The sequence below is a fragment of the Pleuronectes platessa genome, chromosome 3 (genome assembly GCF_947347685.1).
Source record: "Pleuronectes platessa chromosome 3, fPlePla1.1, whole genome shotgun sequence".
Classification (NCBI taxonomy): Eukaryota; Metazoa; Chordata; class Actinopteri; order Pleuronectiformes; family Pleuronectidae; genus Pleuronectes; species Pleuronectes platessa.
The window spans coordinates 2,399,668-2,414,882 of NC_070628.1; the positions used below are offsets into that span (position 1 = coordinate 2,399,668).

The 15,215-nt window shown below is 45.9% G+C and overlaps 1 protein-coding gene across 2 annotated transcripts; it reads left to right on the forward strand.

The window, feature by feature from the left end:
* The first annotated feature begins 313 nt into the window (after positions 1–313).
* On the forward strand, positions 314–8,168 carry LOC128436942 (ectonucleoside triphosphate diphosphohydrolase 7). 2 transcript variants are annotated; one of them, XM_053418897.1, is made up of 14 exons: positions 314–674; positions 1,566–1,666; positions 1,764–1,949; positions 2,087–2,292; positions 3,482–3,632; positions 3,738–3,841; positions 3,965–4,024; positions 4,151–4,299; positions 4,557–4,723; positions 5,100–5,301; positions 5,893–6,012; positions 6,089–6,174; positions 7,027–7,188; positions 7,834–8,168. In XM_053418897.1, the coding sequence occupies exons 2-14, from the start codon at positions 1,659–1,661 to the stop codon at positions 8,048–8,050; spliced, it is 1,818 nt and encodes a 605-aa protein (XP_053274872.1). In that variant the 5' UTR covers positions 314–674; positions 1,566–1,658; the 3' UTR covers positions 8,051–8,168. The 2 variants fall into 2 exon arrangements, with proteins under 2 accessions (XP_053274872.1, XP_053274871.1); XM_053418896.1 differs by having other exon boundaries at positions 366–658.
* Positions 8,169–15,215: the final 7,047 nt, after the last annotated feature.

Genomic DNA, 15,215 nt, shown 5'->3' on the forward strand with positions numbered 1-15,215 from the left:
CCCTAGTTTATCATATAGCTGCAGAAATGCTTGAAATACTTAATATATAAATATACATTGAAACATCTTCCAACGTTCCCTGTTATGACATATTGGAAACGAAGACAAATCTACATATATGAATGTAAAATTAATAAATATTAAATTAATCTTTAGGAAGATAGATAGATAGATAGATAGATAGATAGATAGATAGATAAAATATAGAAACTGATAGAATATATAAATAATGGTTATTATGGTTATAATAATAATCATCATCATCATCATCATAATAATAATATTCTGGTCAGATCAAAACATTAGCTCAAGCTGAACAGTAAAATACTGCAACCTTGTGGGAACAGTGGGTAGTTCACATGAGGTCTAATTTCTCCTATAGTCCTGAATGCAGCATGGCAGCTGATAGACGTGTTCAAGGGTCGACCGGAAGTCTGGAGGCTTTAGTTTCCCGTCATGTCTTCTTCTTCCTCCTCTTCTTCCTCCTCCTCCCCCTCTTCTTCTTCTTCTTCTCCTCGTCGTCTGTGAACATCTTCCTGGTGAATGTCAGTTTTCATGGTTTCAGAAAACACGTCATCGTGTTGACGGTCGAAGGAGCAGCAGATCCCCGCGGAGGGAGAGTAACTGTCGCGGGGCTGGAGTCGCTTCTGCCGGGGAGGTAATCTCAGAGAGGGGTTAGCATCTGGAGCTAGCCGGCACATTAGCTGCCTGTGTTGCTTATATAAGATCTACATTGTGTGAGTGGGTGTTAGCATCACGTTCTCCTGCTGCTGTGGATCTATAACCGCTATAACTCATATAAGGAAGACACCAGCCCGTTAGCTTCTGTATTACAGGTGTGTGGAACATGTGATGCTAACAGATGCAGCTTTTCACACACTATCACAAGGTAAATATCGTGTGTGTTGTGTAGAAGGAGCAAGTGCAGTGTGTGTTTTTAAAGACTGGGCGATGTGTATCTAAACACAAACGTGTATTCATGGTCTAAGGACAGTGAGGAGCTGTCACTCTTATTTGATCCACCTCAGATCTGTCAATCATCTTCAAACAGGAGCAAACATCAGACTTTAATCGTGATAATTCTCTTTTCTCATCTATTATAGACTTTTTAACTCTGGGTTAACGCTCCTAACTGTGAAATATCAATTCTGTGCAACACACTGATTCAATCCACTCACTGTACATAGTGCTGCTGTGATCCTGCAAATTTCCCCATTGTGGGACAGAAATGATTTATTTTATCTTATCTCATAATTCTGGGCCACAGGTATTCTGAAGGCTACCAAAGGTTATTTAGCTCCAGGGACATTCAGTTCACTTGTAGCCTGTTTTAAAATGATGTGAAGTATGTTTGTTTTAGTTTGTGGAAGTTTTCAGGCTTTCGCCGAAAACTACTGAGCAGATAGATTACATTTTGTGGAGTGGATCCAGATAAATGGCTGGATGCATCACTTTCTTTTTGCAGAGACAGGGCATTCGGAGGTGTGCTCTCTCTGATCACCAGTTTAAGATGTTACTTCACTGTTCAGCTGTGTTGACACGTTTCTTCCTCTTCCTCCCCACAGACAGAAGACACGTCTCAGGAAAGGATCCTGACCCGACTGCAGACACCATGAGGTGACGACTGTAGCACCTTGTGTTTCTGCCAACGTGGACTTATGGCAAGGTAAAGATGTGCAAAGAACCTGTGATGTTTGTCTGACTTAACTTTGTGTGTTGTAACTTGTGTATTTAAGCTTTGTTGTCGTTGTCTTCCTGCCCAGGATCACTCTGTCCTGCCTGCCGGCCTCTTGGTACTGCAGCGTGTCCCTGCTGTCCCTGGGCTGCGCTCCCAGACAGAGGCTGCTGCTGCTGCTGCTCCTCTTCATCATCTCCACGCTCCTCATCTTCGGGACCAACCAGAGGCTGCTATGGGGCCCCCAGCGACAGCCTGGGGCCCATTACAACAAGTGAGTCTTAAAATATTTTAGACTTGCATCATGCAGAGGGTTTAATATTGTGTGTGAATTAAACCTGAACCAGTGTGTGCTCATAATCAAACTAGTTGTGTTGATGTAACAGCTTCATAATGTCGGTCCTCTTCCAGGTACCTCTCTGTTGCAGAGGCAATGGAGGCCACTGACATCCTCAACCCTTCTCTGAATTATGGGATTGTGGTGGACTGTGGCAGCAGCGGCTCTCGGGTGTTTGTGTACTACTGGCGCCCGCACAACGGGAACCCCCACACCCTGCTGGACATCCGGCAGATGAAGGACCACGAACACAAACCTGTGGTGAAGAAGATCAAACCTGGTGAGGAGGCGGAGCCGAGGTTATCACTCTGTTCATATGTTTTTCTGTAGAATGCATAGATTGTTTATAAAAGTGGATGCTGACTTCCAGCTGAAAACACGGAACTCGAGGCTTCGAAATAGCAGCTGACAAACCAGTGGGTGACATTAAGAGGTGTTGACACTGGGTTGTCTCCATTCCGTTCATCGAACATTGTCTTCTTTAAAACCACAAAGGGTGTGAGAGTGTGTTGGGTGTTTAAGGGTTAGGGTTAGAAGTCAAACACAAACAAACCAGACCAAGCTCGGCTCTTGGTTTGCTGAGGATTTCATGTTTCCACTGTTTCCATGGAGAGAAAATGGAGCTCCATATATTTACTACTATTTAGATTGTTTAAAACTTCCACCACAATTATCGGATCAGTGCAAGTGCTGTGAGAAAGGAAAAGAGCAAAGTTCTACAAAGGTTTGTTCAAAATGTTGTGTCTTAAACTGTTCCTGTTGTGTCATTGTGTTACAACGTTACAACGGTGTCATTCAGAGTTCCTCAGAACACAGCGGTGCCGACACGAGGATCACAGCTTATCAGTGTCTGTCCCTTTGACTCGCAGCCAGAAGGTAAAGACAGAGCGTGAGAAATAGATAAACAAGAACATTCGTGGAAAATAAAAAGTAGAGAGAAAGAAAAGAAGATCGTAAATTGTTTTATTTTAGAAATTCTTCTGTCTTTTTCCCTTCGTGCTCATTTCATCTTGAGATTATTAAAGTTGTGGAGATTGGCTTCATTAATTTGTCTTAGTGGTGAGAACTGTTCAGTCCATGTGACTCTGTCTTATCTGGGTCACAGCAGACTGATTAGATTCACAGAGTTTGTTCCAGGAGCTGACTTTAAGGGTTACGTGGCATTTTGAGCTGTTGGACGTCCCCTGTGCTGCAACAGAGTTTATAGAAGAACCTGATCTGCTGCAGTGTTTTCATGAAAACTGAGGAGTGAGGTTTAATTATGATGATCACTATGTGCCTGTTTGGAACGGTCTGTTTGCTTCTGTCTGAAACTGTAAACGTGACAAAGAGCTGCTGCTGCACAAAGATCTGTTTATTCAACTGGAGAAACTGTTGTTTAACGCACTGTGGCAACAACACAACAGCAAGTTAAACAAGTTGTCTTGGTCGTTTGCATCGAAACACAAACGTGCTCGTGGTCTTCACAGGCATCTCCACTCTGGCCAAGTCCCCGACGCAGGCCAGTAACTACCTGCAGCCGCTCCTCAGCTTCGCCGCCGCTCACGTCCCGAGGATCAAACACAAGGAGACGCCGCTCTACATCCTGTGCACCGCCGGCATGAGGCTGCTGCCAGAGAGGTGAGCCCCCCCCCCCCCCCCGCTCTGTGAGAAACACTCGCATGCATCAGCTTCATTTCTCTAGTTCTGGTGTCGGTGACCTTAATGCTTCTGGTGTTCACGCAGTCAACAGGCAGCGATCCTGGAGGACCTGGTCAGTGACGTCCCTCTGGAGTTTGACTTCCTGTTCTCCAGCTCGCATGCTGAGGTCATCTCTGGGAAGCAGGAGGGTGAGAGGACCTTCTTATCTTCTCTGATTTCACTTTGGGGTTGTTATTGTTTGATGAGGCTGGTTTTAGTTGTTGATTGAATATTACCTGTGATAATTTGTTCTTGTTGTTGTCCCCCTGAAGGCGTGTATGCATGGATTGGCATCAACTTTGTGTTGGGCCGCTTTGATCACGCTGACGATGGTGAGTGTGGAGGAGAAAACAACACGTTCTTCAGATAAAGTCAATAATAATAATATGTGTCTATTCAGTGTTAATATTTGACCAATAACCAAAACATAACTGTGTTAAAAATTTTTATTTTCTCAGAGGACGCCACAGTCGAGGTGACGACCGGGTCTCAGAACCAGCAGCCAATCAGCAGGCGGCGTACAGTGGGAATCATGGATATGGGAGGAGCTTCTCTGCAGATTGCCTATGAGGTTCCCAGTGCCATCACCTTCATCTCACCACAAGAGGTGAAGAGCTGCAGTCACACAAAGCTGCTGGTCATTTGATTGATTTGATCATTTTGTCTATGAAACACTTTTAATATTTAGAAATCACATAACTCAGATCCCACAGTAATATCATCAGAAGTTATTGATGAGAAGATCTAGATGCTGTCTTTGCAGAAATCACTCATGTTTCTTTACATCTGGAGAGGGGACGACCTTAACACCAGTCCTGTGTGTGTGTTGTGTGTCGTGTGTGTTGTGTGTTGTGTGTTTTCCAGGAGGAGGCAGGGAAGAGTGTCCTGGCAGAGTTCAATCTGGGCTGTGACGTGGACCACACACAACACGTGTACCGGGTCTACGTCACCACGTTCCTCGGCTTCGGAGGGAACATGGCCAGGCAGCGGTACGAGGACCAGCTGCTGAACAAGACATTCGCCAAGAACAGGTTCATACGCTTCACACACATTGGTCCTCAGCTTATCTCTTCTCATACAGTAGTTATTATTAGACTAGTTATAAATGACTACACCCCCCCCCCCCCTCAGTATTTACTTCATGAGCCGGGTGGAACATGATGTAAATGGTGTTTTCAGGCCGGTCGGTCTCGTCAATCTGTTGTTTCTGTTAATCACACTAATGTCTCCTCATGAATATGATAAGTCTCATCTTGTTGAAATAGTCAATCTGAGGAAACATACATTTTAATTCAAGCTCTGTGATTATCTCAGATAATCTACAATCAAGTCTGAGAGTAACTGTAACTTCAGGTTTATTTCACCACCTGACACCTGAACAGTGTTTCTCTTGTTCCTGTTGTGCAGGTTCCTCACCACGCAGACGGGCCTGACCGAGGACAAACCCTACCTGGACCCGTGTCTGCCGGTCGGGCTGTCGGACACGGTGGTCAGGGAGAACCGCACCTTGTACCTGAGGGGTCAGGGAGCCTGGGCTGAGTGTCAGCGTTCTGTCCTGCCCTTCCTCGGCCTCCACAACGGAACCATGTCCCCAGGGGGCGTGTATCAGGTACAACTCACTGAAGAGGAAGTTTCCTCCTTCTCTCCCTGAGCCTCTGTTCTCTGTGACTCTGGTCAGTGGGTTCCATCTCCTGTGAGAACAACTGACTGAGAGTCACAGACTGTCACAACCAGCTGCAGCTGAAGAGTGAAGCTGAACTGAGATCAGTTAAAAAGACTCTGAAGTTATTAGCAACCAGAGTTTATCTCCATCATTCAGCAGGAAACTGTTAAAACATGAAGAGTTCTGAGCAGAGTTTGGTGGATTTGTTACAGCAGCAGCTCTTCAGGTTCAGGAAGCAGAGGATCATGGGTAATATCCAGAGTTCAGTTGTGTTTCAGCTCAACACATTGATAGACTACACATGAAACCACGTATTACAACAGAATGGATCCTGTGTGGCTGCAGGGGGCGCTGTTGCTCAGTGGATGTTGCATAATGTTGTTTTAACTTCTGGGGCAAATATTAAAACGTCTATCGCAGATTGAACATATTAAACAAGACGCACTACTATTAAATAAGTGGGTGATGATTAGTAGTTTTAGACTCAACATGATAGACTCACATTATTAATCTCATGGTTTATTAAATTTTCTTCAGGCTCCGATCAACTTCAGCAACAGTGAGTTCTACGGCTTCTCTGAGTTCTACTACTGCATGGAGGACGTGCTGAGGATCGGAGGACAGTACGACAGTGAGAAGTACTCCAGAGCTGCTACGGTAACACAAACACAACACTGCTACACACAGGTACAGAGAAGCAACTGGAGATGTGACTTTGATCTTTGCTGTGCAGGACTACTGCGCCACCAGGTGGTCGACCCTGAAGCAGCGTCTGGACGACCAGCTCTTCGCTCAGCAGGCCGACATCAGCCGACTCAAGTAGGTTCATCTGTTTGTCCGAGTCACATCGTGATGACACACAACCTGCTCTGTGTCGTGTGTCTCTCTGCAGCCACCACACTGTGGGCATCAGTGTCTGAGAACAGATCTGAGAACAGATCACGTCTGTTTGGTGATAGATGGACAGAGAACAGATCTGATTACAGACACTGGTGTAGATCCTTACTTAGAACTGGTTCTTTATGTAAAAGGCTTCATGTAATACGCACAATGGGAAGTGTGTTACAGCAAGCTGCAGATTGTCCACATGGGGGCGCTGTTCTGCCTTCAGGGTTTCTTCCATGGGGCTTTGAAGGTGGTGAATGTTGTGAAATCATCTGTTTCCAGCTCAAACTTGATCTTTTCCTCAATGAAGCCAAACTAGTTCAGTCCCTGAATCAACCAAACTGATGTTCAGAGGATTAACAACTAGTCTCACATCACAGCTCCATAAATCCATAAATATCTGAAGCTGCTGCGTGATGATCAACTCCAATAAAACAAAAACATGTCCACACCGAGACCCCAGATCCTCCTGGTTTCATTAACACTCGAGATTCTAGAATCAAAAACCAAAGCCTGGACTTAACTGAACTATATCGTTACTCTGAGAATATGATTCAGCTTTAAAATATCAAAAACACAATATCTTCAAAATCTAGTTGTTTCCTGCAGGTGAAGAATTAAAACCACAGAAGTTATGATTTATTATTTTGCTTGTTATCTGGACATCTGAGTCTCAGGCTGCTGTTGAACACTGCTGCTTCTGGCCTGTAGGTGGCGCAGCTCAGACCAGTGAGAACCAGTCCTCTCTTTGCTCTCTAACCCATCCCTCTGTTCCCCCCCACCCAGGCATCAGTGCTTCAAGTCGGCCTGGATGTACGAGGTGCTGCACTCTGGGTTCCGGTTCCCCCCCGACTACCCCAGTCTGAAAACGGCTCAGCTGGTTTACGACAAGGAGGTCCAGTGGACGCTGGGAGCCATCCTGTATAAGACCCGCTTCCTGCCTCTCAGGTACCTCCTGGTTCTCATCATGTGTTCAAAGTGTCTGATGAGTCACAGTGACAGTGTGGAGGGCTCTGCAGCTCAGGTAACGATGTGATGGTGGTGGTGGAGGTGGTGGGGGAGCGAGTCCTCTGTGGATCAGACGTCTCTTTGTAGTTGAAGTTTGGACTCACGTGAGACGGGTCAGGTTCGGTTCAGACCTAAATTTAGATTTATTAGTTGGGTTCAAACATTTTTAATTGGTTGAACGTGTGTTGTGACCTCGCTGCCGCAAAATGACATCATCGACCCAAGATGGCAGCGTTTGTGTCGGGGGTGTTCTAGCTTCCTCTCTGGATGGTGGGCGGAGGTAGAGACGTGTCCTCCATCTTTTACAGTCTCATATCTTTCTGCAGTCATGGCTGAATGAACCACGCAGCCTCGCCCTCGGGGGGGAAACACAGATTAGATGAGATTTATCACTTTGCTCAAGGTCGACTGCTCCTGTCTGAAAGAAGACGTGACCTTTCTCTCAGGACTTGTTTTTTTTAGTGTCCCTTCATATGAGATAATTTATTATGTTCGAGGACTCATGTCCTCTTATCGTTGTTTTGTTCAACACTGAAGATTAGAAGATTGTTTTACGAGACCTGCACCTCCTTGTCTCTCCTCCAGGGACCTGCAGCAGGAGACGCTGAGACAGAACCACCCCAGCTGGCTGCGCTCCTCCTTCCTCTACAACCACCACCTGTTCTCCCTCTGCATCCTGGTGGTGGTGCTCGCCATCCTGCTCTACATCCTGCGCCTGCGGAGGATCCACCAGCGGGAGAGTCGTCAGGCCGAGGCCCTGAGCCTCCTCTGGGTCGAGGAGGGAGACGCCCTCCTCCCCTGAGGAAGATGCAACAGCAACAACAATTTACTGTAACCTCAAATCCAACACTAAAGACTGTGAGGATAATCAGGATCCTGATGATTCCAGAGCAGCCAGAGGCGACGTGTGGGGGGGGGGGGGGGGGGGGGGGAGTTCACTTCACGGAGAAACAACACGGAGCAGCTTTAATGAGCCTGGACATCAAACTCCTCTTTGATCGTCAGCTCGGAGCAGCGAGCTCCTCTCAGACGGGAAACATGTTCTCTCTTCTCTCCAAGACAATTTCAGATGAAAAGAATCAGCTCCACATTACAGGATCAAACACTAACCATTCCCTCTCAGATCCAGGTTCTAGTTTCCTGCTGGTCCGACACTGAACCTGGATCAGCGCCGGGCTCTTTGCTGCCGAGACAGAAAACACAGACGCTCAATGGAAGAGATCTGGTGTAAGAATGTGGTTTTATTGATCGTCCAACACGACTCATGAGAACATATTTGATCTAAAACGAATCCAAACGGCTTCTTACGACGTCACATGACCAGAGGAGATCGTTTCCTTCCCTTTGTTAAATCCTTCCTCTCCTGCAAACAAAGGAAGCAAAGACGACGCAGCCGTGACTCAGCGAAGAACCGTTTATTTCCCAGTCGGTGAAACAGCCGAGACAAATTATCCCACCACCATCAGCAGCTTCACAACTGATCCTGATCTTCAGCGAGCTGGTGTCACAGTGAGCGTCTCTTTCATCTTCATCCCGTCCGTCCCCGATGGAGCGACTCCCTCCGAAGCAGACTGATGACGTCAGCCTCAGATTGTGCTTTGATACTTGAATGCTACTGTTGTTCAGCCAGACCACCCCCCCCCCCCCCCCGTCCAGTCCAGATCTTTATCAGTGCAGGGACCGAGCTGAGAGGCGTTTCATCAGCTGAGAGATCTGCTCAGCGTCTGGATGAAGCTGCTGAAAACCGACCGAGGCCCCGGAGGCCGGATTCCAGAATCCAACGATTCCACCAAAGGGAAAAAAAAATCTGCTCTCGTCCAATCGGTGGTTTTCAAATTTAAAACCACTTTTGAGGTAGAAAGTCTTATTGTGAAAATAAGGGTCGATTTTTCTCATTTTTAATTTTTACTGTATTTCGTCGCTGTGACTCGTTCAGCGGAGCGACAAACCATGACGATGCAAATCTGTGTCTGATTAGTAACTGTTGAAACTTCCCGGGGAGTTAAATTACGTGTTGATCCCACAGTGGGAGATGTTTTTTTTTATTTGAATGTCAGAAAGATGATGTTAATTCTTATGGATTTCATTCCGAGGTGTGTTGACGGTTAAGAAGCTGATTCCTTTGTTAGAGAATGAGACGTGAAGTGAAGGTTTGATCGTTAAAGGAAACGTACGATGGTTTTATTCAGAGTTTCTTTCCTCTCGTGTTTTAAAGTTTCTCTTTTACGCCCATGAACTGTAATTACAGGTGGTCGACGTGTCCCCACCTCCCCCCACGTTCCAGAAGTGATGCCAAAAACAATCTGTGAATCAAAAAGTATTCCATGTAAATTTCAACTTGCATGACCTATACTGCAGCCAGCCACCGGGGGGCGATCAAGAACCTTTGGCTTCACTTTTGGGTCATGTCGTCCGTCTTTATTCAGCCTGAGGAATAAATATAAGTCCAAGTTTGAGGAAAGGGATGTTTTCTGGGAGTGTAAACCTTAGTTACACTTATTAAAATCTGAATATGAACAGAATATGTTTCCTTTAGCCGAGAAGCTGAACAAAAAATCGTGATTCCACTTGTTTTGTTTCTTCTCGTTCTGACGTGATGTCATCGTCTCTCGATCACAAACCTCACTCCTCTTCCTGGTTCTGTCCCGAGGTGCATTGTGGGATTTCTGCTGCTTCACGAACTCGTCGAGTGTTTTTTTTCCGGAGCTGGGCGTCGTGCAATGTTGAACCGATTCACCGAAGAGAACCCTCGACTCTCGTGTTTTTAATCCAGGTACCTTGAACATCAATGTGAAGAGAATCGATTCCATTCCAATAAAGAAAAATCATTTCTTTGTAATAAAAGTTGACTCTTTGGTTTTGTGTTGTGAGATGTTTGGTCCTGACCTTTGACCTTAACGTCCACTCGGCTGCTTCCCATGGGTCAGGTGGATGAGAAACTAATGTGAGTGTTCAGATCGTGTACATTTACTCTGTTAGTCTACTTCAGTACATTTTTCATGTGTTTTTACTACACTAAGATGTATCTTTAGGTACTTTTCAACTTTACTCCACTACACATTACCAAATATCTGTTGTAAGATGGTCCAATCAGCGGGCAGCTAACATTTGACCCCGCCTCCTGCAGCCACAATGATGTAGTGTCATTGGTACTTTTATCAAACTGTAAATTGTATTGTTCCTCCTCCTCCACTGAACCGGGTCAGACAGAAGCTAAATGTTTACATATAAACCTGCCAACGTCTTCCAAGAGAAATAATTCTTACAAACAAAATGTTAATCATCATTTTAAAACCAAAGTTGACCACATTTAAAACACCTCAGATCAGATTTACTCTTGTTTTGGAAAATGCCACATTTGACCTTTAAAGGCATCTAATGACTGAGTTGAGCTTCGGGCTTTGGTTTGATTCAAGCCGGTTTAGAGGGAACTGCCTCTTAGGGTTCAGACTGGGAATCATCCAGAGCAACTGGGACACGAGTTCAGGAAAGACGAGCTGCAAGGAAGCAACTGGGAATCAGACGTTGTCCCTGAGTTCCTCCGGTGAGGCGGCTTTAAAGTGTGAGATCTGAGATCTGCACCTGAACCAGGTCTGATCTGGATCCTTCACATGAGACAACCAGCGACAGAACAAAGAGCCGCCGTCGCCTTTGTTCCTTCAAAATCGAGTTATGTAAAATCCACTTTCATCTTAACGGATGCAGTGACGCTCTGTGACCTGGTGGTGGTGCTGTGCAGCGGGTCTGACCTGCACCTCCAGGCTGCTGCAGGATGAAGCGGAGACAAAACACAAAAACACCAAAACACCTTAAATTGACGTGAGTGCAGCTTCACTTCACACAGACACACACCTTCTGTTTTCTGGAGAATTGTGTTAACGAGCAATTATCACTTCAGAGGGAACGAGGCTGAACAGAAACACGGCACCGCTTTCTTATCTTAAAAATATACTTTAATACAACAGCTGCATATAAATATTAAAATATACATTATACAGGTGTACAGTACACTCACACAAAACCAAAACAAAAAATATTAGGCTTCTATTTGTACGGCACTTCTTGTATTTTTTTTTTTTCTTTGACTGTTTTCTTAAAGGTTACTTACTGATGAAGGAGTTGTACATAAAGATGTGTTAATGTGTTAACAGGTCCAAAGTATTTACTGTAGTACTGTGATACTGACGGAGGGAGGACAGAAGTAAAGGTTGCTGTACAGGATGTGACATGAAGTCGTGGAATGTTTGCTCGTCTCTTGGTTTTTCTTCTCCTCTCGTCGCTCAGCAGGTTTTTTCTCAACGTGTTAAAGAACCAGCAGGGACGTGATTTATTGTTTTTGTTTGATACCGAAGTTTTATTTCCTTCCCTTAAATTTCTTCCCTTTCCTGCTCAACTTCCACGATGGAAACTTCGACTCATCGAGCTCGACTGAAATGACACGAGAGCTCAACGTCTGATCTCTGGTGATGTTTCAAAACATGAGAAACGCACAAAACTTCATTCATAATATATCTCCGATGACAAAGCAAAGAAAGTAGAACTTCCAATAACAGCCAATTTCATTCTAACACTTTGTTTTACTTCCAGGGTTAAACTCACAACATCTCTCGTGTTAATTGTTGTGTTATAACATCTTTAACTCTCCTGGTGGAAGATGGCGAAGTGTGAAAGTCGGTTGTGCAGCACTCCGGATCACAACACACATTGTGTGGTGTGAAATGCAGCGATCCAACAACTAATAACTGTGTTTCCCCAAAGCGTTGAACTATTCTTTTAAACCTTTAAAGTTTTCGTGAAAGAGATCATCAGAGTTTATCTCTCTTTCTTTATAATTTCTTTTATAAAAACATATTTTTTAGATGTGTCATTTCCTGCCAACATCTATTTTTGGAAACAAACACTCACAACTTTGGAAAAAGGTTAAACATCATCTTTAGTTTAATCTTATAAAATTAAATTTATGACAAAAATAAGCTAAAGTTAAAATTAGAAAATTAAATCTACATTATCGTCTCTGTCAGGACGTTGAGGTTTATTTCAATTGAAACCAAATCAGCTGTCATCACTTTTCATTTAAGTGTTGATGAATTCTGATTGGTGCACAGGAATTCATCCTTTCTACACCGGAGCCCCGCCCACTTTAAACTCGGACGTGTTCTCATCACTTCCGGGTTTTGAAAGATCGTCAGAGATTTCTGAAAAACAGACGCTGAGCTCAGGGAATCGAACGCGATGACAAGACACCTGAGGCTGGAGCTGGAGCTGGAGCGAGCGCCGGCTTCACCAACAGGAAATGTGGAGTTCAACCCCCCCCGTCAGGAGCTGGACAGGCGGCGGAGGACGAGGTGCTGGAAGGAATTCAAAGGTTTCAGATAAACTCCTGCGAGGCCCCCGGCTAAGTGCCACCTCCCCCCCGGCCTCCTCGGCCCCGGAGACCCGTCGCCTTTGAAACCGGAGGAGCCTGAGTGGCTCCGACAATGCGAGCGCTGGAGCAGAGTGGGGACGGGCACCCGGAGGGCAGCAGCCTCCCACCAGTGTTGGTTTACTGATGGGTCCATTCAAACCCGCCAAGTCCCACAAGGCCCCAGCGCCGCGTCCAGAAAGCTGCTGCGTCTCACGGAGACGGAGACGAAGTGTCCATCAGTCTGACACGACGCCCACATGCGTCCAGATCACTGAGCTGAGAGCTGGTTCGCAGAAAGAAGACGATTCATCAGGGACAGCAAATAATTATCACTTTAACAATGTGTTCATTGAAAAGTTAGAAGTTTCAAATTAGCATAACTGTGGGAAACGTGGAGATTTCCCTCCGACGGTCACTTGTAGTGGTTCAAATATCCACTGGAGGCACTAGAGTCACATTTCTACAATAAATTCTGTTTTTACGTTTGTTTGCAGCTAATTTAACGCAGAACATCATCTTTTCATTTTAAGCGTCGCACGCTCCGACTGCTGCGATGACCCAAAGAAGTATTTTCCCTTTTCTTCCAAACAAATCGCAATTTTGAAGCAAAATTTGCTGGTAAACTCACAATAGTTATCAAAATGTACGATTAAGCCTCTTGGAGTCATTGTCAAAACCCAACAGGCGATTTTTGGAGATTTAAAAACAAACTCTACCTTCAAAAAGATCTACACGACAATATTCAGTCATAGTCACGGCGCCACCTACTGGACAGTTTCTTCTGGTGATTGTCAGTCACACACAGGCGGTCAATCGTCGTGGCTTACAGCTTTAATTTGGATCTGAATGTCCTGAAGTGCGTCTGGTGGCAGAAGAACAAACCTTCATGAAGACGTTTCATCTGCGTTCGTTTGTATTTGATCAGAAAAGACTCGTTCCATTTCTGTTGGGTTTTGTGGGAGGAGCCTGTCCCACGAGAGAACCCATTACATTACAACGCGGATCCAGGAATTAATCTCTTTTCACATGTTCATGAATTTCTCTGGGAACCACTTGTGGATCTTGATGAAATGCACGTTTAGGGAACTAATATTTATGAGAGTGTGAAACTTGCTGCAGCTGGATTTAATCTGAGGAGCTGTTGGACCTTGGCTCGGTGACACATCTCATTAAATACTAAATCAACATTGAGAGTCTGACTTAATGGTTAAAGGGAGAGAGTGCGTCCAAAGGATATTTGCACATGGATCTCAGTCGATGTTTATCTGCAGCTTCACTTTAACCCTGGAACCTCCTCCAGCAGCTGAGGGGAATCGAACCTTCTCCCTCTCAGAGAAAAAGCCACAGATCACATCAGCACCAGACGAGTTTCAGACTGTTTGTTTCTCCCAGCGAGGAAGTGACTCACACAAAGATCGTCTTTGTGTTTTTTTTGCAAAGTCATTGTCCACATTATGTCACTGTTGGCTGAGTCACCCGGGAGCATCACTCCTGAGTCTCTCAGCCGGTCCTGGGTCCACGAGGCTGAAGCTCAGTCCGCCACGGAGACCAGGCCGAGCCGCAGACGTCCATCTTTGGGTCGCTTCAGTTTCCTCCCCTCAGAATATCTGCCTCCTGCTTCCAGGTATACATAAACATGAGCTTTCTGGGAAACCGAGTCAGGAATGTGAGCGGAGACAAGTGGCCTCGCCAAACGCCGGCCCCTCCCCGCTGCAGCTTCACAGTTAAAGGGACATCGCTCCAGATACAAAGAGGAACGAGGGCAAAGCGCCGCGGCGTCACTCAGAGCCTCGAGAGCATCCCAGTGGCTGCGGCGCCGTGTGGTGCTGGTTGCTGGGATCTGTGGGAGGACTGTGTTCCAACAGTTTGCTCTCCAGTTCAGTTTTTGGCATTTCGATCGATGTACACAGCAGATGGTGCTTCGCCTTACGTAACTTCACAGGAAGGGAAACATCAGGACACACTTAAACATTCAAAGAGGAATCTCTCGTGAACCCAGAGACCTCCACCTCCCACGACGATGACAACACACGGTCGCACAACATGTTAAACTCCAGCGATGTGCACAATTGTCTTTGCTGGTTTGCTGCATGTGAGGGCGGCAGCTGCCAGCAGGAGATCCTGTGACTCCGCTGGCAGCGCCGGCAGCTTCCCAAGCCTTGAAAGAAAAGAAGGCGGGGGGGAGGAATGCACGTCTCAGCAGCGGGAAGAGCAGAGAGACTTTCCTTCTGCCGCCTCGGTGCTGGACTCGTCCTCCATCTCGGCCGTCAGATAGAAACCAAGCAGGTTTTCACCGGTGGCGTTCAGAGCCTCAGTGACATCACAGCTCGGTCCCCCAGCAGCAGAAGCTTTCCAGCCTCGACAACAGGAATCCTGCGTTTACACAACAGCTCTGATTTCACACGAGCTGGAGTCCACATGTCCCAGAACGTCAAAAAGGAAACAAAAACTAAAAACAGGGACTGAACTGCCCTGAACCTTCAGATCGGCAGCTTTCAAACCGACAGTGATCGAGACCTCAGGGAGGTGAAGAGCTTCAGGGTCTGAACGGCTCCTCTCCAGG